Source organism: Pipistrellus hanaki (assembly GCF_964339955.1).
Source record: "Pipistrellus hanaki genome assembly, chromosome: 1".
Taxonomy (NCBI): Eukaryota; Metazoa; Chordata; class Mammalia; order Chiroptera; family Vespertilionidae; genus Pipistrellus; species Pipistrellus hanaki.
The window spans coordinates 111,836,099-111,862,691 of NC_140503.1; the positions used below are offsets into that span (position 1 = coordinate 111,836,099).

The 26,593-nt window shown below is 40.4% G+C and overlaps 1 protein-coding gene across 6 annotated transcripts in view; it reads right to left on the reverse strand.

Moving 5' to 3' along the window:
* TOGARAM1 (TOG array regulator of axonemal microtubules 1) overlaps positions 1-26,593 on the reverse strand; it is a 146,110-nt gene that overhangs the window by 55,510 nt on the left and 64,007 nt on the right. For 3 of the 6 annotated variants that reach the window (XM_084884882.1, XM_084884878.1, XM_084884877.1), the window contains 5 exons: positions 24,059-24,291; positions 17,827-17,927; positions 12,021-12,170; positions 5,027-5,125; positions 41-216 (listed from right to left, as the gene is read on the reverse strand). In XM_084884882.1, coding sequence (XP_084741008.1) covers positions 41-216; positions 5,027-5,125; positions 12,021-12,170; positions 17,827-17,927; positions 24,059-24,291 — 759 coding nt within the window. The remainder of the gene's footprint in view (positions 1-40; positions 217-5,026; positions 5,126-12,020; positions 12,171-17,826; positions 17,928-24,058; positions 24,292-26,593) is intronic. The other 3 variants (XM_084884880.1, XM_084884879.1, XM_084884881.1) reach the window with 3 other exon arrangements.

The window sequence follows — 26,593 nt, forward strand, 5'->3', positions numbered from 1 at the left end:
CTTAAAGTTACTCTAATAATTAAGAAGAAAATAACCTTACATCTTTTTCATTCTCAACATCAAGATATGATGGAATACTTTGTTGGACTGATCTTCCATAAATCCCTGATGGTGGTTCAAAGCTTTGTTTAACTGAAAATTTATACCCATTTTCAACAGAAGATATCATTGACTGGCTGCAGGTTGCCGGCACTGAATTTGAACTTCCAAATACACCTGAAATTAACCAACAATAGACTGCCATTAAGTACCTAGGTGTCCCTCTGAATAACGAAGTTTAAGGTAAGGCTTTGGTCTTCAAAAAATAAACAATATAGTTAATAAGAGAAACATTCTATCTACTAAAAGAGTAATATGCAATAACCACCACTCCACAAACCACGCCCCCAGCCAATCAGAAGCAAATATGCAAATTAAACCAACCAAGATGGCTGCGGCCACAGAGTGAGCAGGAGGCTTGGCTCCGCTCAAAGCTACAAAGTTTCAATTATAGAAGATAAATAAATCCCAGATACCAGGGCCTCTGCTTGGGTCGCTGGGGGCATGGGCAGCCTGAAAACCACCACAGGTCCCTCACCCCAAGGGGAACCCCCACCCTGATCCGGGACACCCTTTGGGGCAAACCTGCCAGTCCTCACCCATGCACCAGGCCTCTATTCTCCTATCTAATAAAAGAGTAATATGCAAATTGACCATCACTCCAACACACAAGATGGCTGCCTCCATGTGGACATAAGATGGCCAGCAAGGGAAGGCAGTTGGGAGGGAACAGGCCTGCAAGGAAGGGAATTGTGGGCAATCAGGCTAGCAGGAGAGTGCATTTGGGGGTGATCAAGCCTGTAGGGGAGGGCAGTTAGGGGTGACCAGGCTGGCAGAGGAGGGAAGGTGGGGACAAACAGGCTGGCAGGGGAGCAGTTAGGCATCAATCAGGCTGGCAAGTGAGTGGTTAGGGGATGATTAGGCTGGCAGGCAAAAGCCGTTAGGGGCAATAAGTCAGCCAGGCAGGCAAGCAGTTGGGAGCCAGCAGTCCTGGATTGTGAGCGGGATGTCCGACTGCCTGTTGAGGCCTGATCCTGGTAGGGGTCCCAGTTTGGAGACATTACAGGCTGGGCTGAGGGACAGCCCTCCCCCCACTCCCACCACGTGCAAGAATTTCATGCCTGGGTCTCTAGTGTTAATCATCTCTATATAAAAGCCTAAGTAACCATCCAACTGGTAGCTACGATGCACACTGACTGGGGGCAGATGCTCAAAGCAAAGGCATGGAAACCTGGAACAGGTTTATTAATCTCAGAGGGAAGAGGGAAGGATAAGGGCAGGAAGAGATTAACCAGAGATCTTATATCCATATTAGAGGCCTGTTGCATGGATTTGTGCACATTGAAAGGAAATTAATTAGAAGGTAGCCGGTGGGGCAGGCCTGGGTGAGATGGGCCAGACATGCCCTGGAGCCAACCTACCACGGTCGCTCCCTGGCTGGCCACACTTGGGGTGATGCCATGGCTCAAAAGGTGTCTACAGAGTGAGTGGGGTCCCTCTGGCAGGTAGGGACCCTCAGCCTGCCCTGTAGGGATCATGCCAGAAATAGCTCTCTGACATCTGGAGATGTCCTGGAATACGAGAGGGTACTCTGCAAAGTTGCTGTTGTAAAGGGTGTGGAACGCAAACTCAGTGTTCAGTAAATCATATTCGGGACCGAGAGTACTCCAGCAACAACACAGAGCTAGAGGTGGAATTGCGTGGTCCCACGAGGAATCAGGCTCCCTCCTCTCTGGTTCCGGGGTGCGTCACCTGAGAATCACTGCTGCCACGTCACTGCAACTCAGCAGCTCCTGCGTTGAGCATCTGCCCCATGTGGTCAGTGCACATCATAGCAACTGGTCAGACAGACACTTAGCACATTAGCCTTTTATATATATAATAGAGGCCTGGTGCACGAAATTCATGCACAAGAGGGGAGGGGTCCCTCAGCCTGGCCTGCATCCTCTCCAATCTGGGAACTTTTGGGGGCCATCTGACTGTCTCTCAAAATCTCGGACTGCTGGCTCCTAACTGCTCGCCTGCCTGCCTGGTTGATTATCCCGAACAACGCTGCCTGCCTGCCTGATAGCCCCTAACCACCTCTGCCTTCCTGCCTGATTGCCCCTATCTGCTCCCCTGCTGGCCTGATCGCCCCTAACTGCCTCTGTCTCACCCTGTACCTGGGACCAAGGCTTCCCTCCCTTTGGCTGGCTGTAGGCACCCAGGACATTAGCTGGCTTTGCCCAGGCCAGCTGCAGCCACAGGGATCATGGGTGGGTGGCTTTGCCTGGGCCACGGCTGCAGGCATGCAGGACCATGGGGTGGGCAGCTTGTCCCTCTCCCAGGCCACAGGCACAGGGGTGGGCGGCTTGTCCCTCTCCTGGGCCATAGCCTGGCTGGTCCCCATTTCTCTCTCCCCAGTTTTGAGTGTCTGAATGGTTATGGCATGATGATCATTTGCATACTAACTCTTTATTATATAGGACTAGAGACCCAGCGCACAATTAAATGTGTGCATGTAGGGTCCCCGAGGCCTAGCCTGAAGTCAGGGCTGTGTCTGCTGTCCCGTGATGCCTCGCACGTTCTTCGGATACTGCCGGCACCCTGCCACACTCCACTGACGCTGCTGGCACCCCAGGACGCTCCAGGAACACTGTTGGAACCTTGTCATGCCCCAGGGATGCTGTTGGAGCCTTGTGATGCTCCACAGATGCTGCCGGTGCCCCACAACGCTCCGTGGACGCTGCTGGCGACCTGCGACACTCTGTCAATGTTGCTAGAACCCGGTGGGAGTAAGGTGGGGGAGGACCCAAGAGGTACTCCATGCACCTCCTGCTATCCGGTCCTTTGGTCGTTACAGCCTACTGGCCTTTTATAATATAGTGGACCGGTGAATGGATTTGTGCACCTGTGGGGTCCCTTGGCCTGGCCTGTGGGAACTGGGCCAAAACTGACCTAGTACATGGATTTGTGCACCGGTGAGGTCCCTTGGGCTGGCCTGTGCCCTCTTGCAATATGGGACTCCTTAGAGGATGTTGGACTGCCAGTTTCAACCCGATCCCTGCAGGCCAGGCTGAGGGACCCCAGGTGCATGAACCTGTGCACTGGACCTCTAGTATGCATATAAGATCTTTGATTAATATCTTTCCACCTTCCTCCCTTCCCCCTTCCTTCTGAAATTTATCATGTTTCCATGCCTGTACACTGAGCATGTTCCCCCTGGTGGTCAATGTACATCATAGCCACCAGTCAAATGGTCAGATGGTTGCTTAGATTTTATATATATGGACTAGAGGCCCAGTACACACATTCATGCACTGGTGGGTTCCCTCGGCCTGGCCTGTGGGGATTGGGCTGAATCAGAGCACCAGGTCTCTGACATTCCCCAGAAAGGTCCTGGGTTGTGAGAGGGCATAGGCCATGCTGAGGGGCCCCATCAGTGCATGACTCCATGTACTGGGCTTCTAGTAAAGTATAAAAGCAAATGCTCTAATACAGGGGTCTTCAAACTACGGCCCGCGGGCCACATGCGGCCCGCAGAGGAGTCTGATCCGGCCCGCCAGGTTTTTTGGGCAGTGAGCGCAGCCGAGGTGTTACAGTAGAAATTAGTAGTTCATATAGTCCAGCCCTCCAGCTCTCTGAGGGACCGTGATCTGGCCCCCACTTTAAAAAGTTTGAGGACCCCTGCAAGAGTATTACAAGACATAATATAAGTGCCAAGTTCACAGGAAGGAAAGGCTAATATGAGGTATTAAAGATGGTTTCAAGAAGCAAGGATATGCCTGGCTGGCATAGCTCAGTGATTGAACATCTACCCATGAAACAGATGGTCATGGTTCGATTCCTAGTCAGGGCACATGCCTGGGTTATGGGCTCAATCCCCAGGAAGGGTCGTGCAAGAGGCAACTGGAAAATGACTCTCTCATCATTGATGGTTTTCTCTCTCTTTCTCCCTCCTTGTTCTCTCTGTAATCAATTAAAAATATTTTAAAATATATATAGATATATATACAGATATATATATATGTGTGTGTGTGTGTGTGTGTGTACATTTTATCATATATATATTATATATATATATGATAAAAAGAAGCAAGGATTTGAGCTGGGATTGGAAGACAGAATGAGTTTGGAGACCAGAGGAAGGGAAGGATATCCTATGAAGGTAAGTATGCTTGTAAGCAGAGTTGAATAAGTATAAAGCATGAATATGGAATGAATAAATTAGTTTGGTTTGGTACATGGAAAGTAGAAAACTAACAGAAAATAGAGTATGTTGGAGTCAATCTGAGGAGGGCCTTTATATGACTTAATGAGACTCTATCAGGTAAAGAAGTTAGGGAAGCTTTTCAGACATTTCATTCTTTTTACCAAAAATAAGATGTATCTCCTCAATGCCTGTCATCACATTCTAGTTTTTCAATTAAAACAGAGTCTAGTTGGGACGTGTTAAGTAACTTGATAGGGAATCCCTTCCCAATGTGTATGGATGTCAGATCATCATGATTTACACTTCAAATATCTTATAATTTTATTTGTCAGTTAATTATCAATAAAGCTGAAAACACTTCATCTAGTTTTAAAGGATATTTGCAAATATGTACTACAAAGGTCCCCTAATCCCCTAAAATATAACAGGTGTTAATTCTAACTTGGTTAGACACTATATAAGTGGTAATAAATTGATATTAATTTGTACTGATCACTAAGTTCATAAATAAGGACTACCATTTGAATTTAAACTATGGTAAAATTGTCTTATCTACTCTAAAATTGCCTTAGACGTATCCAAATGTACATAAAATATCTCTCTGAAAATTACTGACATGACTTACTGTAGTTTCACTAGAAATGTGAATTATTCACTTCTAATACTTTTCATTTAGTAACTTTTCAAAATGAAAGTTCTATTCAACCCCTGGATCAAACTCTTCTTTATTGAGATACTTTGCTTATGAGTGAAGAACATGAAATACAATTAAAAAGCTAAATAGCTTTGAAATACCTTTTCCAACAACTACTACTGAATCTTCTGATAAGGTATTTGTGGATGTGAAGTCAAAACTGGTAATATGTTGTAAATTTGATGATGACCCTGTAAATCCTAAAAAACAACAACAACAACAACACACACCCACATTAAAAAATACATAGTATTTTGGGATATCATAATATGGTCTTTTAAAACTAAAAAAATTATTATATACAAAGAATTTAGAATTTATTTATTCACACATGCTCATTAATTCAATAAATATTTATAATTTGAATATCTAATATAAACTAGGCACTGGAGAGAAAAGAAACCTTCATCCCTTAAAGAAGTTTATACATGCAGTGTTAGGGGGAAAGATACACAAGAAAATAATCCCACGCACAGCCAGTGTGGCTCAGTGAAAAGACATATATCCAGATGTTATTTATAATGGCCAAGACATGAAAGCAGGCTTAGGCAGGCCCACAGGAGCAGACATAGACAGGGACAGGGGGGCTGGCCTGCAGCCTCCGTGGCAGATCGCAGGCCAAGAGAAGAAAGGGTGCGCCCACTCACAGCCTTGTGGCCACTAACAGGCTCAGAGTAAAATGCTGACAGCAAGCTCTTTCAGTATAATTGGGGCATCAGAGGTCCACAGAATGATCATTTCTTTTTCTATGAAACACATAACTCTAACACACTATTTACAATTAAATAAGTTATATATATTTTGACATTTTACAGGCCTGGAAAGTTACATATAATGATCAGCAAAGTAAGACAATGAATAGAATTTTTAGACTTTTAAAGATGCAACTAGCCGAAGCCTGTTTGGCTCAGTGGATTGAGCGTCAGCCTGCGGACTGAAAGGTCCCAGGTTCGATTCCGGTCAAGGGCATGTACTTTGGTTGCGGGCACATCCCCAGTAGGGGGTGTGCAGGAGGCAGCTGATCGATGTTTCTCTCTCATCGATGTTTCTGACTTTCTATCTCTCTCCCTTCCTCTCTGCAAAAAACCAATAAAAATATATTTTAAAAAAAAGATGTAACTAATTTCTGTCTAGAAGTCAAACCAATTAAAAAAGTGATTGTTTCATTGTCCCATAGGTCATTAGCCAGATTGTATATAATTTAACAGTTTTACTTCAGGCAATCTTATTTGGACAGCATTATCAACCTATCAGTCCCTTCACTGAGTTAAAAAGAACTTTTGCATCTGCTATCATGTATTTGAATAAGAATTATGTATTTAACACATGTAAAATTTTGTTTTGACACAATAAAACAAAATATTATTTGATTCTTCCCTGAACACAAAAAAGCAAACTTGATTCATTGGTGTGGCTTAGGCTAATTTTTCAAATATCTACACTAATAAAAGAGAAACATGCAAATTAGCCATCACTCTGCTACACCCATCAGCCAATCAGGAGGGAATATGCAAATTAGAAGACCAAAGATGGTGGCCACCCAGCTGCTCCAGGTGCCAGTAACCAGGCAGGGCAGGATGCCTGCTATGAGAGGGAGAGTGGGGCCGCAAAGGGATCTACAGGAGTGGCACTCAGGCTGCAGGGAAGACAAAGACTGCAGACTCCAGAGTCTGCAGCAAAGATGGCAGACTCCATCCAGAGTCTGCAAGGAAGCTGAAGGCGACAGACTCTGGCCGGAGCCTACAGCAAAGGTGGCACACTCCGAGTGGAGTGAAGGCCTGGGTCCCAGTTGCCAGAGGAAAACCAGTGCTGGAAGCCAAGGGAAGAAAGGCCCATTACACCAATCTCTTTGTGCAACGGGCCTCTAGTTGTTAATAAAATTCATGTAGGGATCTTCACAGAGCCAAGAATTCTCTCTTTCAGGCCTACATATTCAGCATCTCCAGGGAGGAGGCCTGTTATTTTGTTTTGTTTTTTAATACTCACCAGAGGATATTTTTTCACTGCTTTTTAGAGAGAGTGGACCAGAGGGAGAGGGCGTAAGAGAGGGCCTGCTCACAGCTGGCGGCAGGCCCTTGCCAGCAGTCCCACCTCTGCACATGAGCTGCAGAGGAAACACCTTTTCTGACTACTCATTGGCTAAGCTTTCCGTATGTTACTTGCAGTGTTCTAGGTAACTTGCCTAATAAGAATCCAAGAAGGTGATCTAGGGTTTTTCTACCTCCCTGCTGGAGAAAAAAAATGAAGGTTGGCTGCTAGAGGGTCTAAGGAATGTCATATCCTGCCCTAGCTAGTTTGGCACAGTGGACAGAGCCTCAGCCTACTGATTGCAGGGTCCAGGTTCGATTCTGATCCAGGGCATTTACCTAGGTGGCAGGCTCCCCATGGCCAGGGCCCAGGTCAGGACTCATGCAGGAGGCAACCAATCGCAGTGTCCCTCTCATACTGATGCTTCTGTCTTTCCCTCTCTCTTCCACTGTCTAAAAATCAATGGAAAAATATCCTCATGTGAGAATAAAAAAGAAAGAAAGAAATGTCATATACCATCAAAGACACATTTTGAAAATGCCTAAAGAAAGTTGTCATTTTTTAGTGGTGAAGGGTCTGGAATCACTGTTGGTGAAAATACCTTGGTGGCACCGAAACCGGTTTGGCTCAGTGGATAGAGCGTTGGTCTGCGGACTCAAAGGTTCCAGGTTCGATTCCGGTCAAGGGCATGTACATTGGTTGTGGACACATCCCCAGTGGGGGGTGTGCAGGAGGCAGCTGGTCGATGTTTCTCTCTCATCGATGTTTCTAGCTCTCTGTCCCTCTCCCTTCCTCTCTGTACAAAATCAATAAAATATATATTTAAAAAAATATATATATATATATATTTGTAGGTTGCCTCCTACAGTGGACCTCCCTCTACAGGAGGAACCTAAGCCATCGGTAGGACATCCCCTGAGGGCTCTCATACTGTGAGAGGGGGCAAGGTGGGCTGAGGGACCCCTCCCCCAGGTAATGAATTTTGTGCACTGGGCCTCTAGTATTTCATATTTTTCTTTAAGTATAGTTTTGAATAATCAAAATTAATGTGCATTGTTTCAGCATATTAATAGCCCCCAAAGATGTTCAGTAACAAAGAAAAATAAATTTCAGTAAATGAAACAATTTACTCAATAGCCCACAAACATTAAATCTACATATAAACTATCAAGAGATGACTAAATGATTAGATAAATCACAGGAAATAAAGAACAAGTTATCTATAAGTAATTTAATATTTGTTATGAGAGAGACTGACATAACCATTTTTCATGTTACTTTTACTTCTTACACTATATTTTGTTCTAAACAAAAATGCATTGAAAGAAATATTGCTCAAATCTCTTGGAAAATGAGAAAAATATTCTTAAAAGATACTTTACATATAAACTATCCTTATAAATCTCTTTTTACTACTTCAGTCCAATTCATTCAACTAGAGAAAAATATAAATGCATGTAATCTAGTTTGCTAACACTTCAACTATTCATCATGAATAACTTTCCCAAGTTATTCGTTGGGGCTCTAAGTTGTTATTATGTTAGAAAACAGGTTTAAAAGGACAACCAGCAAAGGAGAAGAATGGGAAAAAGACAAAGTTCTGAGATCTTGTCCTACAAAAGTCTGAAGTTTCCTGAAATATTAATTAATTCACATATACAACTCATTGGCATACTTCCTTTGGAAGTCTTTTCATTCCCTGCACTGCATTTAGTATTTACTTTAACCAGCTCACTTGAGAATGCAATTTTGAGTGATTATGCCCAAGGCTACACTATTAATTTTGGTTGGCTCATCACCACTCCATTCCTTTAACATGTGGCACTCAGCACCTTCACTCCTTCATTCATTTTCTCCTCACCTGAGGATTTTTGATTTTTAGAGAGAGAGAAAGGGACAGGGGGGTTTGGGGGAGAGAGAAAGAGAGAGAGAGAGACATTGATGGGTTGCCTCTCCTACATGCCCCAACAGGGATCGAACCCAAAATTTAGGTATGAACCTTAACCAGGAATCTAACCCACAAACTTTTGGTATTCAGGACAATGCTCCAACTGACTAAGGAATCACGCCAGGGCTGAACATCTTTATATAGAAAGTATAAGAGAGATATAAGATAATAGTATATCTATTTTTAAGTATCTTGTCTTGCTTCAGGCTGGTAGAGTAGGGAAAGTAGCAGGAGGGTAGGGAAAGCTTTCTAAAGAAACAGCTTTTAAACCAGTATTCTAAAAGTAGACATGATGTGGACATATAAAGATCAGGAAAAAAAAATGTAGGCAGACTATACATACTAAAAAAACTACTATTAAAAAATGCTGGAAAAACTAAGATGGCAGCATAAGGTAAACACATTAAACTGCAGCCTCGCACAACAATTTCAAAATTATAACTAAAAGAAAAACATTTATCAACAAAACTGTGGGAAAGCTGGCTGAATGGAAGTTCTACAACTAGACGGAAAGAGAAAAGAGCACTGAGATGTGCAAAATGCTGAAAAGCTGAGGTACGGAGGCTCACGAATCAGGCTGGCGACGGGTGACTGGGTGCCCTGCTTTTTTGAACCCGAAGGGAGACAAGCTCCCAATTACTCTGAAATCCAGTTTCTGGGAAGAAGCTGGACTGTCTGTCATTGGGTTGGAAACTGAGAGTGGCTTTATTGCAGAGGTGGACAGAAATCAGTTTACTGCACTGAGGCGTGCAACGCGAGGAGTTGGAAACGTGGAGACGCAGAGAAGGCTGACTGGCCGCCATCGCTATTTGCTACTCTCTAGCTTAGTGACTTCCTGAGACCCCACCCTGTATAATCTACAAACCCACCCAAGCTCCACACAGTGGCTTCTGCATATAAATGGCCTGCCCTATCGCAGTTTAACCTAACAAACTGCAGCTCTGGTCAGAGATCTCCAAAACCTCTAAACCCCAAGCAAAGAGAACAAAACTGTAGTTCCTGATGTAGCTCCTGCTGGGTGGCCTCAGACAGAAGCTGACCTGTACCCCATTGGAGATCCAGAAGCTAGTGTATCTAGTGGTCTGTGTGAGAAGACACCAGATTTTAACTACTCACATCCATAAGTGACACATTCAAGAGGCAGACTCAGTGAGCACTAAAACCCTACTGGAACAAGTCCTTCCCCATAAGCTTGTTTCCAGCACAGCAGCTCTTCCATTATAGACACAGCAGGTCCTCACAGCCAATTGGCCTGGAGGTCAATGCCTCCCAGTGATATCAACAACAATCAAGACTTAAATACAACAAGGCTGTACACACAGTCCACAAAGGAATGCATCAAGAGTGTCTACCTCAGGTAACTGGGAGGCCAACCCACTGGGCCATGTAGGACACCTAGCACATAAAACCACCCTACCAACTCAAGGAAGCAGCAAAAAAAGTGGAGAAAAAGAAACAGATCATAAACAAAAGAAATGGAAGAAAACAAATGACTGGATATAGAGTTCAAAACCACACTTATAAGGTTTTTCAAGACTTGAAAGAGAAAGAAGCTAAAAACACTCAACCGAAAAAGCAACCACAACAAAAAAATCCAAAAATTTGAAGATAGTGTAAGAAGCCTCTGGGACAACTTTAAGCATACCAACATCAGAATTATGGGGATGTCAGAAGGAGAGAGAGAGCAAGATATTGAAAACCTATTTGAAGAAATAATGACTGAAAACTTCCCTCACCTGGTGAAAGAAATAGACTTATAAGTCCAGAAAGCACACAGAACCCCAAACAAAAGGAATCCAAAGTGGACCACACCAAGAGACATCATAATTAAAATGCCAAGGGCAAAAGACAAAGATAGAATATTAAAAACAGCAAGGGAAAACAATTAATTACCTACAAGGGAGCACCCATATGATTGTCAACTGATTTCTCAACAGAAACTATGCAGGCCAGATGGGAGTGGCAAGAAATATTCAAAGTGGGAGCATTATCTCAATTCATTGAGGTTCTGCTTCTCAGCATATGTTGACAGTTTGGCTCAAATAAACTCACAAAAATTCTTTACAAGTAAAAAAAAAAAAAAGAAAAAAAAAGAAACATTCAAAGTGATGTATAGCAAGAACCTACAACCAAAATTATTCTACCCAGAAATAAGAAAAGTTGACCTTATTACAATCGTAGTTGCTATACATAAAAAATGATAGCTCCTTAAACTTACCAGATTATTGCAATGCTTAAATACAGGTTACTTCTAATTATGCTATTTAAATATTTATACCCTTAAAAAATCACTTACTCCTTGCCCTGGCTGTGTGGCACAGTTGGTTGAAGTGTCATCCTTTGCAATGAAATTTGGTTGCCCATTTGATTTTTGGTGAGGTCCCAAACCTAGGTTGTGGATTCGATTGGTGGGCATACTAGTACATATGGGAGACAACTGATTGATGTTTCTTTCTCATATTGATATCTCTCTCTCTTCCTTCCTCTTCCTTTTTCTAAAATCAAACATATCCTAAGGTGAGGATTAAAAAAAATCACTACTCCTTAACTTAAGGGAAATTTTTTAAATGAAGCTGTAATAAGATCTCTGAAAAAATGGAAAGAGCAATCACATAGATGCTACTTACTACTAAGAAAAACAAACAAAGAATGTAAATTGTTAGTGATAATAAAGAAGCCTTCCCAGGTTCTACCACAAGGAAATTATATTCCAGTTTCCATAGTTACTCCATTGTTACAACCTACATAGGCATTTGAGAGTCATTTACTCACATGATTTCTCCACCCATTTTAGTGGTAAAATGTCTTTTAAAAAAAGTGTGTGTGTGTTTGTGTGTTCTGGCGGGGAAGCAGGGTAAGTAGGGATTCCCTAGTTTTAACCTATTGGGTAGGTTCTTCCCTGCACTGGCTCCTCAGGCAAGCCCATAAGCCAATAAGTGAGTTATGTGTTCTCCTACTTAGTAAAATTATTTGAGCAACAACATATTAGCAGAAGGGTAAGAGAAAAAATTTCAAAACTGAGAAATTTCAATCAATGTTTCTTTAATGGCAAGCTTAGGGAGGATTCTGATTTAGAGACAACCAATCTTAAAAATTAACTTGCTATGAAATTTACTAACCTTTTGTACGCTTATGTCTTGGGTGTTCCTTATTTTGTATTTTTAAAACACTAGAGGAAATGTCATGTGACCTAACATCTTCAAAATCACCACATTCAAAACCATAGTTCATACGTTGACCAATTATGCTTACGTTGGATGTTGCAGTCCCTACAAAACAAAATAACAAAAATATTTATTTGAATGATTAGGTAATAATGGTAGATACATATCTCCCCTCTAAACCTATCTTGTCTTCTACACTTTAAAAAATGTCAGTAATATGCCGAAACCGGTTTGGCTCAGTGGATAGAACGTTGCCCTGCAGACTGAAAGGTCCCGGGTTCGATTCCGGTCAAGGGCACGTACCTTGGTTGCGGGCACATCCCCAAGGGGTGTGTGCAAAAGGCAGCTGGCCGATGTTTCTCTCTCATCGATGTTTCTAACTCTCTATCCCTCTCTCTTCCTCTCTATATAAAATCAATAAAAATACGTATATTTTTAAAAAAGTCAGTAATACAACAGTAGAAATTATAACATTATAGTAATTTTAAAAGTTTTACATTATTTTCAATTTTGTGTTACTTTTTACTTACTAGCAGATAAAAACATTTATTATAAGCCATACAACAACATTTTACAAAACAGGCTTTAAAATGACAATGAAATAGAAAATTCAATGTTGAAAGAAATAATGCAATACATATGTTAAAAATATGACAAGCATTTCATGTTAAAATGACATTTTAAGTTTTACAGAAAAAAGAAAAATTTTAAGTCTAAAATGTTTAAAATGTGTCTTGAGACATCCTTGCATTGAAAAGCTGTTGGTTTTGAGACTCCATTCTTTTCTTAATATATATTTTTATTGACTTCAGAAGGGAAGGGAGAGGGAGCGACAGAAACATCAATGATGAGAGAATCACTAATTGGTTGCCTCTTGCATGCCCCCTATTGGGGATCAAGCCCACAATCGAGGCATGTGCCCTGACACTGAATCAAACTGTGACCTCCTGGTTAACCATTCACCCACTGAGCAACACTAGCCAGGCTATCTCTCATTCTTGTGTAATGGGTCTATACTGGTCTGGCTGGTGAGGCAATAAACTACATCGTGACTAAGAGCTCAGAATCTGAAATCTTACTTCCTGGCTTTATTTTTTTGAAAGTATTTCTTTTCTTTTTAAAACAATTTAATTTAGAGAAGGAATAAGGGAGAGAGAAAGAGAGAGAGAGAGAGAGAACAGAAAGAGAGATGGAGAGACATGGGTGTGAGAGTTAAATCAGTTGGTTGTTTCCCATATGAGACCCAACCAGGGATCCACCTGCAACCTAGGCATGTGCCCTGACTGGGAATCAAACCTGAGACCTTATGGTGCACAGGATGACACTCCAAGCAACTGAGCCCCATTGGCCAGGACTCTGGCTTTAAAACGTAATACCACCACTTAAAATGCTGACAGAACCTAGGTAAAACACTTAACCTTAATTGTAAAATGGGTATAACAGTAATACTTCTTCCAGAACTGTTGAGAGGATGAAATGAATAGATGTAAAGTGTTTAGCAAAGTGCCTAGCATATTATAAATACCTAAACAAATGAAAACCTTAATGTAGGCCTCCTTTTAACAAATACCAAAAATTTAATATATATGTTTGGATGTTTAAACTGACCACCCTATGCTAATACTCTGCAGCTGTGAAAACCACTGTGTACTAAATGAAAGTCCTAGGCAATTATATTTGAGTCAACATCCATTTTTATTTATAGCTCCTATGTAAACCATTAAGTAGTGATAACAACATATCATGTTTTTAATATTGTTGCGGGTATTTTAATAAAACGATAATGAGAGGAGGTGGGTGGTTGCAGGTGGGCTAGAGATGATTGTAAAGGGCACTAGGCCAGTTCATAGAAAATGATTTAAAACTATCTGATAATAGCCTGGCCAGAATGGCTCAGCTAATTAAGTATCATCTTGTGCATTAAAAGGCTGTTGGTTTGATTCCTGGTCAGGGCACATAACTGGATTGCAAATTCAATCCCTGGTCCTGGCACATATGGAAGGCAACCAATTGGTGTTTATCTCTCATCTCTCTCATCTCTCTCTCTCTCAGCAATGTCCTCAGGTAAGGATTGAAAACAATCTGATAAATAAATTATAGAGAACTTCCAGGAATAAAATGGCTATCTTTCCAAATTCTTTTTAGTTTTGTTATTCATAAAGTAAGCTTCATAAAGATAGTGGTTTTGAGTGAAAATATTTTCTATTAATAGGTGAGACTAATCATTAAAACTAAGAGCTGGTTCTTTTTAAATATATGTATACATTTTAATTGATTTCAGAAAGGAAGAGAAAGGTAGAAAGAGAAACATCAATGATGAGAGAGAATCATTGATCAGTTGCCTCCTGCATGTTCCCTACTGGGGGTCCAGCCCACAACCCAGGCATACGGTATGCTCTGACAGGGAGTCCAACTGTGACCTCCTGATTCATAAGTTGATGTTCAACACTGAGCCATGTGAGCCGACTAAGAGATTTTTAAAAAATATATATTTTTATTGATTTCAGAGAGGAAGGGAGAGGAAGAGAGACAGAAACATCAATGATGATAGAGAATCACTCCTTATCTGCTTCCTGCATAACACCTACTGGGAACTGAGCCCGCAACCCAGGCATGTGCCCTTGACTAGAATCAAACCCTTCAGTCTGCAGGCCAATGCTCTATCTACTGAGCCAAACCAGCCAGGGCTAAGCACTGGTTTTTTAAAAAGCTAAACAAAATGACAAACTTTTACCAACATATGGTACTTCCTGATTTCAAACTATATTACAAAGCTCGTAATTATAGCAGTGTGGTATTGGCATAAAAACACACATAATTATTGAAACAGAACAGAGAGCCCAGAAATAAAACTACTTAAACATGATGAGTTAATTTACAGCAAAGGAGCCAACAATATACAATAGTGAAAGGACAGTCTCTACAATAAATGGTGTTGGGAAAATTGGACACCACTCCAAAAGAATGAAACTGATTATCTTACAAACTACACAAAAAATTAACCCAAATAAATTAAATGATAAGCTCATTGACATCAGTCTCGGTGATAATATTTTGGAATTAACACCAAAATCAAAGGCAACAAAAGCAAAAAATAAGCAAGTGGGATTACATTAAACCAAAAAGCTTTTGCACAGCAAAGGAAAAGGCAAACTACAGAATGAGAAAAAATATTTGCAAATCATATAAATGTAGAGTGCCACCTGAGAAGGCACACGGACATTCTTTAAATTGTCAGCTGAGCCCAAGGCACTGGCAGAGTCCCTGTCCCAGTTATGCCCCCCAAGAGCACGGGGGCGGGGGGGGAGGGTATAACTCTGTATATGGAGCACATATACAGCAGTAATGAAGTGAAACAGTAAAAACAAATCAAAAGAAAGATAACAATTCCTGACCGTTACCTGTGGTAAATAAATAACAAAAAACATAAAGCATTACAGTTTCTGACTTATGTACCTTTGTCCAGGTATCAGCAGGGACGGGTCTAGATATATAATCCAGTAATGCTAGGGGTCTAGTTAATGAAAATAAGCTCTTTTGACCCTAAATTTTGGTGTTACTTCCTGGTATTTTGGGATATAAAAATAAACCTGCTGCATGGCTCCGGTGCTTGCTTCCTCTCCATCAGAGAGAATGGCAACCACCTAGCTCCCAGCTTGATGAATCTATTTCTGCCTCTGGTGTCCTCCTTTCTTTAATTTCTTAATCTCCAGCTCCTCCACTCAGGAACCTGACTGTTTCCTTTTCCGTGATGGAGATGGACGCGGAAAAGAGAGAAACATCCCCCCCTACAATAAGGGTTTTAATATCCAAAATATATTTTAAAAACTCATGCAACTTGATGGTTCGGCTGGAAAAAATGGCGGCTATGGGGGGGAGAAAAGAGGAACAATTGTAATAATCTGAATAAAGATTTTTTTTTAAAATTGATAGGATTTTTATATTGAGATCATGTGAAAATAAGTATTACATCCTAATTTGTTATAATTTATTCATAATGCCACAGTTTACTAATCATAAAAAATCATATGCAGTACCCATCCTAAATAGGTCAGAATCCAAATATATTTCTAATTGATTACTAATAAATTAGAGACTTCCAGGTTAGTTCACAAAATGTTTAACATAAGATCCACATGAACTCAACTACTAGTTAAAATTTTTTAAGAAATTGTCTTTTTCACAATTTAACTAAAAAAAAATTTAACTAGTAGTTGAGTTCATGTGTATCTTATGTTAAACATTTTGTGAACTAACCTGGAAGTCTCTAATTTATAATCATTTTTCATAAAAAAGAATTTATTAGTAATCAATTAGAAAAATATTAGATTCTGATCTACTTAGGATGGGAGAGCATTATTCTAAGTGAAATAAACCAGACAGAGAAAGATAAATACCACCAAGATCTCACTCATATGTGGAATATAGTGAACAACATAAACCGATGAACAAAAATAGATCCAGAGACAGGGAAGCATCGATCAGACCATCAAACCTCAGAGGAAAGGTAGGGGAGGGATGGGTATAAGGGAGGGAAAATCAACCAAAGGACTTGTATGCATGCATATAAGCCTACCCACTGGTCAAAGACAGCAGGGGGTGAGGGCATGGGGAATAAGGACACATATGTAATACCTTAATCAATAAAGAAAAAAATAATAATAAAAAGAAATTGTCTTTGTGATGTCCACTGGTTCTCAAAGCTGCATATTAGAGTCACTTGGAAAGTTTTCAAAAATTGATGGCCAGGTCTCTTTCCATATCAATTAAGTCTAAATGTCTAGGAGCTATGGGCTTACAGGGAGATCAATTATTCAGGTAAATATTTTTTAAAAAAAATATTTTTATTGATTTCAGAAAGGAAGGGAGAGAGAAAAACATAAATGATGATTGGCTGCCTCCTGCATATCCCACCCATGGGGATGGAGCCTGCAATCTTGGCATGTGTATTGACTGGGAATCAAACTGTAATCTCCTGATTCATAGGTCGATGCTCAAACACTGAGCCATGCTGGCTGGGCCAGGGAATTACATTATCTACCAAGAATAAAACAATATTTAATCTTGCCAAAATGTCTTTTTAAGGAGTTAAGAGGATTAGTCTTAATTGGTAACTACAGTAGGTTCTTGGGCTACAGAAATCCATTCCTATGGTGTGACAATTCTTGCTGTAAGTCGGAACCCACATACATCACTCACATGGAGCACATACACAGCAGTAATGAAGTGAAACAGTAAAAACAAGTTAAAAGAAAGATAATTCCTGACCTTTACCTGTGGTAAATAAATAACAAAAAACAGAAAGCATATATGTACATTTATCGAAATGAGGGAACTTTTTGTTTTTTATAAATAAATGGGAGATGGTGACATAACCACGAAACAATGTACGTCCAGTCAGACGTAATCCAAGGACTGCCTGCATAAATTCTAACGCTGAAATGTATACATTATCATTTTTCTTTCTCTTTTTTAAAAAACATTTTATTGATTTTCCACAGAGAGGAAGGAAGAGGGATAGAGAGCTAGAAACATCCATGAGAGAGAAACATCGACCAGTTGCCTCCTGCACACCCGCTGCCAGGGATGTGCCCGCAACCAACATACATGCCCTTGACCGGAATCGAACCTGGGACCTTTCAGTCCACAGGGCAACGCTCTATCCACTGAGCCAAACCGGTTTCGGCTACATTATCATTTCTGACATCATTTAAAAATCATACTCTCTATAAACCACATTTATAAAACAGTCATACAATACCTGTACTGGGGCTTTGTTCAGCTATTTGAGAGATTTTATTCTTTGCAGAAGAAAAACTTGTTAGACAAAGTTTTGATCCAAATGTTGGTAATATGTCTGACCTAAAATGAAACAAAGTAATTTCAATAAACATTTAAGATCTAGAGCTATTCAACACTCTAAAATCAAACATTCTTTATACTTTTTATTAATTCACTAAACAGGCAGCAAGTATAAAAAACTATGGCTCAGAATGTTTTTAAAAAAATATATGTATTTTTGCATTGATTTCAGAGAGGAAGGGAGAGGGAGAGAGAGAAACATCAATGAAGAGAGAGAGAATCAATGATGGGCTGCTTCCTGCCAGGGATTGAGCTCACAATCTGGGCATGCGCCCTGACCAGGAATTGAACTATGATCTCCTGGTTCATAAATTGACACACAATCATTGAACCACACAAGCCAGGCAAGAATGTTTCTTATTGGTATTCCTAGTTTACCTTTTGAAGTTCCAATATTTTGAACATACTGTCAGTAATTAATTAGTCACGATGATTGCTAAAGGAACTTAAAACTCTCTAACTTGTGCCATACAATCTTTCGTTAAATCAAAAACCAAAACAAACAAACAAACAAACAAACAAAAAACAAACCCACACAACTATTTAAGGAGAGTTAATTCCAAACTAAACCAAATGATTCTAATTATATAATATTAGAGGCCCAGTGCATGAATTTATGCTTGGGTGGGGTCCCTCGACCTGGCTGGCTATTGGGGTCAATCGGGACTGCAAGAATGCCCTGACCACCAGTGGGCAGCTCCTGTGTTGAGTGCCAGGCCCCTGGTGATTAGTGTGCATCATAGTGACCTGCTGACTGGTTGTTAGGTCACTTAGGCATATATATATATATATGTATGTAAATCTGCCTCACACATAACTAGAGGCCAGCGCACAAAATTCATGCCAAGCCTGCAACCTCAGCCCAGCCTGTAACCTCTCCAATCTGGCACCACTCAGGGGATGTCCGACTGCCATATGTCCACAGGAATTGAGCCTAAACTGGCAGTCAGACATCCCTCTCACAATCTGGGACTGCTGGCTCCCAACCACTCGCCTGCCTGCCTGACTGTCCCTAACTGCTTCTGCCTGCCAGCCTGATAACCCCCTAACCATTCCCCTGCCAGCCTAATTGATGCCTAACTGCTCTTCTGCCAACCTGATTGCCCCCAACTACCCTCCCCTGCAGGCCTGATCACCTCCAACTGCCCTCCCCTGCAGGCCTGGTCCCTCCCAACTGCCTCCCCCTGCAGGCTTGCCCCCCCCCCCCGCCAACTGCCACCCTCTGCTGGCCTGTTGCCCACTCTTTTGATCACATGGGGGCATCCAGCTTGTGTAAGGGTGTGATGGTCTATTTGCATATTATCTCTTTATTATATAGGATAATATAAAAATAGAGATTTAACTCTATGATAAATAAGACATCTGCAACTAGTGAGTTTAGTGAAAGCCACTTTCTTCTTCAACTACCATTTGTTTCTATTCCTAACTTTATAAAGGCCTAGAAGCCTTATTTCACTAAGAAAGCAGCCCTAGTTGGTTTGGCTCAGTGGATAGAGTGTTGGCCCCTGAAGGGTCCCTGGTTCCATTCCAGGTCAGGGCACATGTTTAGGTTGTGGGCTTGTTCCCCAGTGGGGGGGGAGAGGGGAGCGTGCAGGAAGCAGCCACTGAGTGATTCTCTCTCATCATTGTTCCTATCACTCTCCCTCTGCCACTTCCTTTCTGGAAAAAAAAAAAAATCCTATATAATAAAAGGCTAATATGCAAATCAACCAAGCAGTCACAATGACACACACTGACCACCAGGGGGCACTCAATGCAAGAGATGCCCCCTGGTGGTCAGTGCACTCTCCCAGGAGTACCGTTGTTCAGCCAGAAGCCGGGTTTAAGGCTGGGAAGAGCAGTGGTGATGGCAGGAGCCTCTCCTGCCTCCATGGCAGTCAGACATCCCATAGGGCTTCTGAACTGCAAGTGGGCATAGGCTGAGCTGAGGCACCCTCTGAGTGCATGAAAGGTGTGCACTGGGCCTCTAGTATATATAAAAGCAAACTGAAGAATGTTAAATCTTACTTTAAGTAACTGTTTTAAACTAATAAAAATAATGTCAATAAGTTCAATGATCTATAATAATGAAAGTGTAATATGTTTATTAGATTGGATGTCCTTCTGGACAACCTTCCAAAGCTGGGGCTGCGAAGGAAGCTAGTGCTGGCAGCTGGGGGAAGAAAGGCATACTCTTGCACAAATTTTGTGCATCAGGCCTTTAGTAGATATTATAAAAAGAATTGTTATGAAGGAATACAATTCTTTGTAGTTGGGTAGACATATTTGATAATTGGCCTAATGAGAAATCAATGTTAAACATTTTAGAAGAGTAACCCTATATAATAAAATCCTAATATGCAAATGAGCAAATGGTGGAACTACCAGCAAAATGACCAGTCACTATGGTATACACTGACCACCAGGAAACAGATGCTCAATGCAGGAGCTGCTCCCAGCACACAGGCTTCAGGCCAGCCAAGGCGGTTGCCATTGGGGAACCCCCAATCGCTCTGTCAATTACCCCACTGATCGGCCCTGATCACTGCCATGCCTAGGGACTCTACCCATGCATGAATTTCGTGCATGAGGCCTCTAGTCCTACCTAATAAAAGAATAACATGCAAATTAACCATCACTCTGCTACACCCATAAGCCACACCCACCAGCCATGCCCACCAGCCAATCAGGAGCAAATATGTAAATAAACCCAACCACGATGGCTACAGCCACAGAGAGCAGGAGGGAGGGTTGCATTTCCAGGCAATGGGGAAGCCAAACTCTCCGCCTGCCCTTGCCAGCCTAGGCCTCTGCTCAATGCTACAAAGTTTCACTTATAGAAGGTAAACAAATCCAAACAGAAATGGTGGCAATTATGAAGCTAGAAAAAGAGGGAGGTTAGGGTCGCCCCTGACAATGGAAGAAGCAAAGCTTTCTGCACACTCTGGCCAGCCCAGGCTTCCGCTCCAGTTTATAAAGTTTCAATTATAGAAGATACATAAAACCCAACAGAAATGGCTGCCACCATGGAGCAAGCAGGAGGCTTCGCTCCTCTCCATGCTACAAAGTTTTAATTGTAGAACATACATAAACCCCACATACCAGGGCCTCTGCTTGGGTCACCAGGGGGCGTGGCTGGCTTGCAAACAACCATAGGCCCTTCGCTCAGGCCGCCCCACGTCCCAAGGGAACCCCTACCCTGATCCGGGACACCCTTCAGGGCAAACCAGTTGGCCCCCACCCATGCACCAGGCCTCTATCCTATCTAATAAAAGAGTAATATGCAGATTGACCATCACTCCAACACACAAGATGGCTGCCCCCACATGGTCAAAGATCCTGCCCCCATGTGGACACAAGATGGCCACCACAAGATGGCTAGCAGGGGAGGGCAGTTGGGAGGGACTTGGCCGGCAGAGGGAGGAAGTTGGGGGTAACTGAGCATCAGGGAAGGGCAGGGGGTGAGGGGAGGCAGGCCTGCAGTGGAGAGCAGTTCAGGGGGACCAGGCCTGCAGGGGAGGGCAGTTAGAGGTCACCAGCCTGGCAGAGGAGGGAAGTTGGAGGTGACTGGCCTGCAGGGAAGGGCAGTTGGGGGAGACCAGGCCTGCAGGGAAGGGCAGTTGGGGGAGACCAGGCCTGCAGGGGAGGGCAGTTAGGGGTGACCAGGCCTGCAGGGGAGGGCAGTTAGGAGTGACCAGTCCTGCAGGGGACAGCAGTTAGGGGCAAATATCCCACAACAGGACACAAGTTAGGGGAGCAGTTAGGCATCAATAAGGCAGCAGTGGTTAGGGGTAATCAGGCTGGCATGCAGAAGCCATTAAGGGCAATCAGGAAGGCAGGTAGGCAAGCAGTTGGGAGCCAGCAGTCCTGGATTGTGAGATCCCCAGTGAGATTGGGCCTAAACAGGCAGTTGTACATCCCTCAAGGGGTCCCAGATTGGAGAGGGTGTAGACTGGGCTGAAGGGCACCCCACCTCCTTGCATGAATTTTGTGCACTGGGCCTCTAGTTCATCTATAATAGATTACTGTAAATTTACATTTATACTCAGTATATTTCACTTAAAACACAAACACACACATTTCTGTCTCTAGAAGAGTGGTTTTCAACAATTTTTCCGCCCCAAACCACTTAAGGATGAAAGCCGTGCATTAAGTAGTAGTGGCTTTCACTGGTCATGATTCTTAAGGTAGAATGAGAGCTGGTTGAGAATAATTGCTCTAAAGCTATTAAACTTAAATGTGGAAATACTGAATTCTTTAAAGATAATTCAGTCCGTATATGAAGGTACTATACTGAACTCACTTCTCACTGAGTTCAATATCTGAAGAAAATAACTCTATGAGACAATATAGGGAATAGTGAATTCTAAATGTTATAGTATCAAATGAAGTTCTCTTCCCAATTGTGTACCAAATTACTTATAGGGCCATGCAACTGTAGTAGTATATAACATAAAATTTCTCATTCATGAACAATAAGGGAAGCACTTTTGGTCTCAACTATAAATATATATTTTAAATGTCTGGTAACTTAATGATAGTTACATACTGATTCCAATTTCATTTTGTAAATATATAGCATTAGTCTACCTACGTAATTACAACAAAGAAATTTCTAAGTAGAAAAAAAAAATTCCAACTGAAAAATAAGCTGCTATTCAAATTAAGAAATAGGAAACCAAGGAATGAGAAACACATCCCACAACAGGACGCAAAAATTCAGTTTACATCTATAAACTGCTGAAATAAAACACCCCTTTTCATTAAAGGTACTAGAACACTGGCTCTCTTTTGATTACACAATCTGTTTACTTAAGTTATTGTGATTATAGTTCATTTAAGTGAAAATAATATTAATTTTAAATATTTACTTTAAAAATATTTACTTGTAGCTGAGACCGGTTTGGCTCAATGGATAGAGCGTCGGCTTGGGGACTGAGGGGTCCCGGGTTCGATTCTGGTCAAGGGCATGTACCTTGGTTGCAGGCATATCCCCAGTAGGGGGTGTGCAAGAGGCAGCTGATCGATGACTCTCTCTCATTGATGTTTCTAACTCTCTATCTCTCTCCCTTCCTTTCTGTACAAATCAATAAAATATATTTTTAAAAAATATTTATTTGTAATAGTTGTATTTAAACATGGTTCAGGATGAAATCAAAGGAAAATAAAATAAAAATAAAAAATACTGTCAACATTAACTGTTAATAAGTATATAAAAAAAAAACCCTGGAACTCTCATACATTGCTGCTGGGAGTGCAAAATTGCACAAGCAATATAAAAGTTAAACGTACATCAACCCTATGACCAAGCAATTCTAGTCTTAGATTTTTGTCTAAAATAAAAAAGATATCATGCGACAGGGCATAAGGGAGACTGGGGGAAGGTCAAGGGGGGTGTGTGTGTGTGTGTGAGGATATATATACTATATGTAATACTTTAAATAATAAAATTTTTTAAAAAATAAATAAAAAGATAAACATCCCTAAAATCCCAGAATAGAGTCACAGAGATCTCAGAAATCAAGGTGAGATCACTGTTTAAAACTTAAGAGTTTACTGAGGTATTATAAAAGAATTTGTCAAATTGCTATGCTGAAACATATTTTCTGTCAGTGTGAGATGGTTAGGACTCTAATTCTAACACTATTGCTTTCAGAAGATTTCTAAGAGGGCTGGGAAAGTTATGACTTGAAATCCTAACTTTCTACAAACTAATGGAATAACAAAACATAATAGTAGGGTAGCAGCTGAATGGAGTTTATCCATAAATTAAGAGAAAATTGGTACTGAATTTGAAATGAAAGCAGTAATATCAGCTATGGGTCAATTGCCAAAGAGTCAATGATTCAGAGAAGAGCTAAGGAACAATAAATATTGAGATAAATCTTAGGTAAATGAAAAACTGGAGCTGAGGAACAGACTTTATATATATTAATTTAGGTGCTCTAGATCGGAGTTGGGGTTGTGTTCTCTCTCTCCACCCCCATTCCAAACCAAAGTCAAGCAAAGTAAGATATGTAAACTTTTCCATTGTCTTTTAAATGTATTTCAACATTTTTAAAATTAGAAAATTGTTTTTAAAAAAATATATTAGGGCTTGAGATTACAAACTACAGATTAACATTCATTTATCAACGTAAAACATAAAATACATCATTCTATTCCCCTGGGGAGTTGTAGACAGAGAAGAAGTCAATGATTCTTGGCTGTAAACTCCACTTTCACTATAAGAGCTGATGTTTGGAGAGGAAGATCGAGATGGGGAGTCCATAGTCAAGTCGATTTTAATTGCAGAATCAGGGCTTTCAAGATCTGAAGTACTGCCATTCAGTTTTGCTCTTTTCTTAGCTGCACTGTTACGAAGGGACCTAAGAGAGCTTTGCATCTAAGAAAAAATAAAAACAATCAACTTTACAAAATAATCATATTAGAAGTTATCCTTAGATTTTAAAATCCATTAACTGTATCTATTTTTCCCCATTAACTATATCTAGATAGCCACTATTCTTCAATCCAGTAGTAACAAGATAAATGTTAACATATCTGCACATAGTGTTTTTTAAATATATATTTTTATTGATTTCAGAGAGGAAGGAAGAGGAAGAGAGAGACAGAAATATCAACGATGAAAGAGAAACATTGATGGGCTGCCACCCATTGGGGATTGAGCCTGTGCCCTTGGCTGGAATCGATCCTGGGACTCTTCAGTCTGCAGGCCAATCCTCCACCCACTGAGCCAAACCAGCTACGGCTGCACATAGTATAAATATAGACTTCATCACGTAGGTATTTATAAATAACCCACTATTTTATAAACCCTGTAAATACCATATTTACCATGGTATTTTCAACACTGGGCACAAAGATTAATAAATGAATCACTAAAATCAGATGGTAGATACCTGAGTGGGTTAAAGTCACAGAGGTCCAGCTAATCTTAAGTCACTTGTGTACTTATGTGACTATTTAGAAGTTTTATGAGATTAGGAAAAAGTATTCCATTTTATAAAATTTAAAGTTCACATCCAGCCTGCCAGTGTTAGAGTTCAGAAAATAATAGATCATTTTATTTAACTTATGAAGCCAAGTATTTCTAGAAATGCAGAGTAAAAATCATTATCTGAAACTAATACAATTAAGGTTGGGAATAGAAATATGAACAAATTAAGGAACACAGAAATATACATAACTGTGCTTTATTTGTATTTTGATTATAACAATTATAATGGTTGATTCGATAGGATGCCACTTCCCTAGTATATTTTTGAAAGATTCAGTATCTAAAAAGAGTAGTATTCTCTTACATTTACTAATAATTATATTTTAAAAATTACCCTTTCAATTATCCATTAAAAGAAAAAGTCATATTTTAAGTTACCATAAAATCAATACAAAATGTATAATCAGATGAAATTTATAAATTATGTAGGTAATTCTCTAAGTTTGTTTTTTTAAATAAATCCCCTTCCAAGTACCATTGAAATAAAAAACAAGGAAAAATTTTTACAAGTAATTAGAATTTAGAATGATTAACTCATTAAGAACCAATCTTGGCACTTTATTAGTTTTACACGTGCTTAATGCTAAAAATATGCTTTGAAAATAAATATGCACTAATATTTATTTTATTGAGCAAATGATCTGTACATAATGCATACAGCTTTAAAATCAGTTTAAAAAGACCCCATAATATAAACATCTAGTGTTTTAGTTTACTTATTTAATGTAAAACACTTTTTAAACCTAAAATCAGGCAAACAAATGATAAAAAGGAAGAATTTATAAAAGTTGTGCTCTGAATCCAAAGTAATATAGCAGCCACTTTCTTTATCTGGCATATTAATATGTACAATTTTATCATATTGACAATACAGCTATATAATTTAAATGGAATAACCTAGAATTCAAAGAGGAGTAGTAACTATGATTTTAATTTCATAAAAATAAGTAAACTTGCACATATATGAACAAGGGACATGCTCAAGAATGGGGAAGAAACTATATTATGTTTTATTTATTTAAAAATGGAAACAAATATGGCCAAGACTGGTTTGGCTCAGTGGATAGAGTGTCGGCCTGCAGACTTAAAGGTCCCGGGTTCGATTCCGAACAAGGGCATGTACCTTGGTTGCAGGCACATCCCCAGTAGGGGGTGTGCAAGAGGCAGCTGATCAATGATTTTCTCTCATCGATGTTTCTAACTCGCTATCCCTCTCTCTTCCTCTCTGTAAAAAAATCAATAAAATATATATTTTTTTAAAAAGGAAATAGCCGAGACCGGTTTGGCTCAATGGATAGAGCGTCGGCTTGGAGACTGAAAGGTCCCGGGTTCGATTCCAGTCAAGGGCATGTATCTTGGTTGCGGGTATATCCCCAGTGGGGGGTGTGCAAGAGGCAGCTGATCGATGACTCTCTCTCATCGATGTTTCTAACTATCTCTCTCCCTTCCTCTCTGTACAAAATCAATAAAATATATTTAAAAATAAATAAATAAATAAATAAATAAAAAGGAAACAAATATGACAAATTATTCATTTGGGAGGGTTAGTGAAAGAGTATATTGCTATATTATTCTTATTTTTAATTTAAAAAGTAATAATATATGCACAGAAGAAATACTTAAAGGAAAACACATTAGTGTTAATAGTAAATTATTCTGGACATTGGGATTTGGTGTAATGAATTTT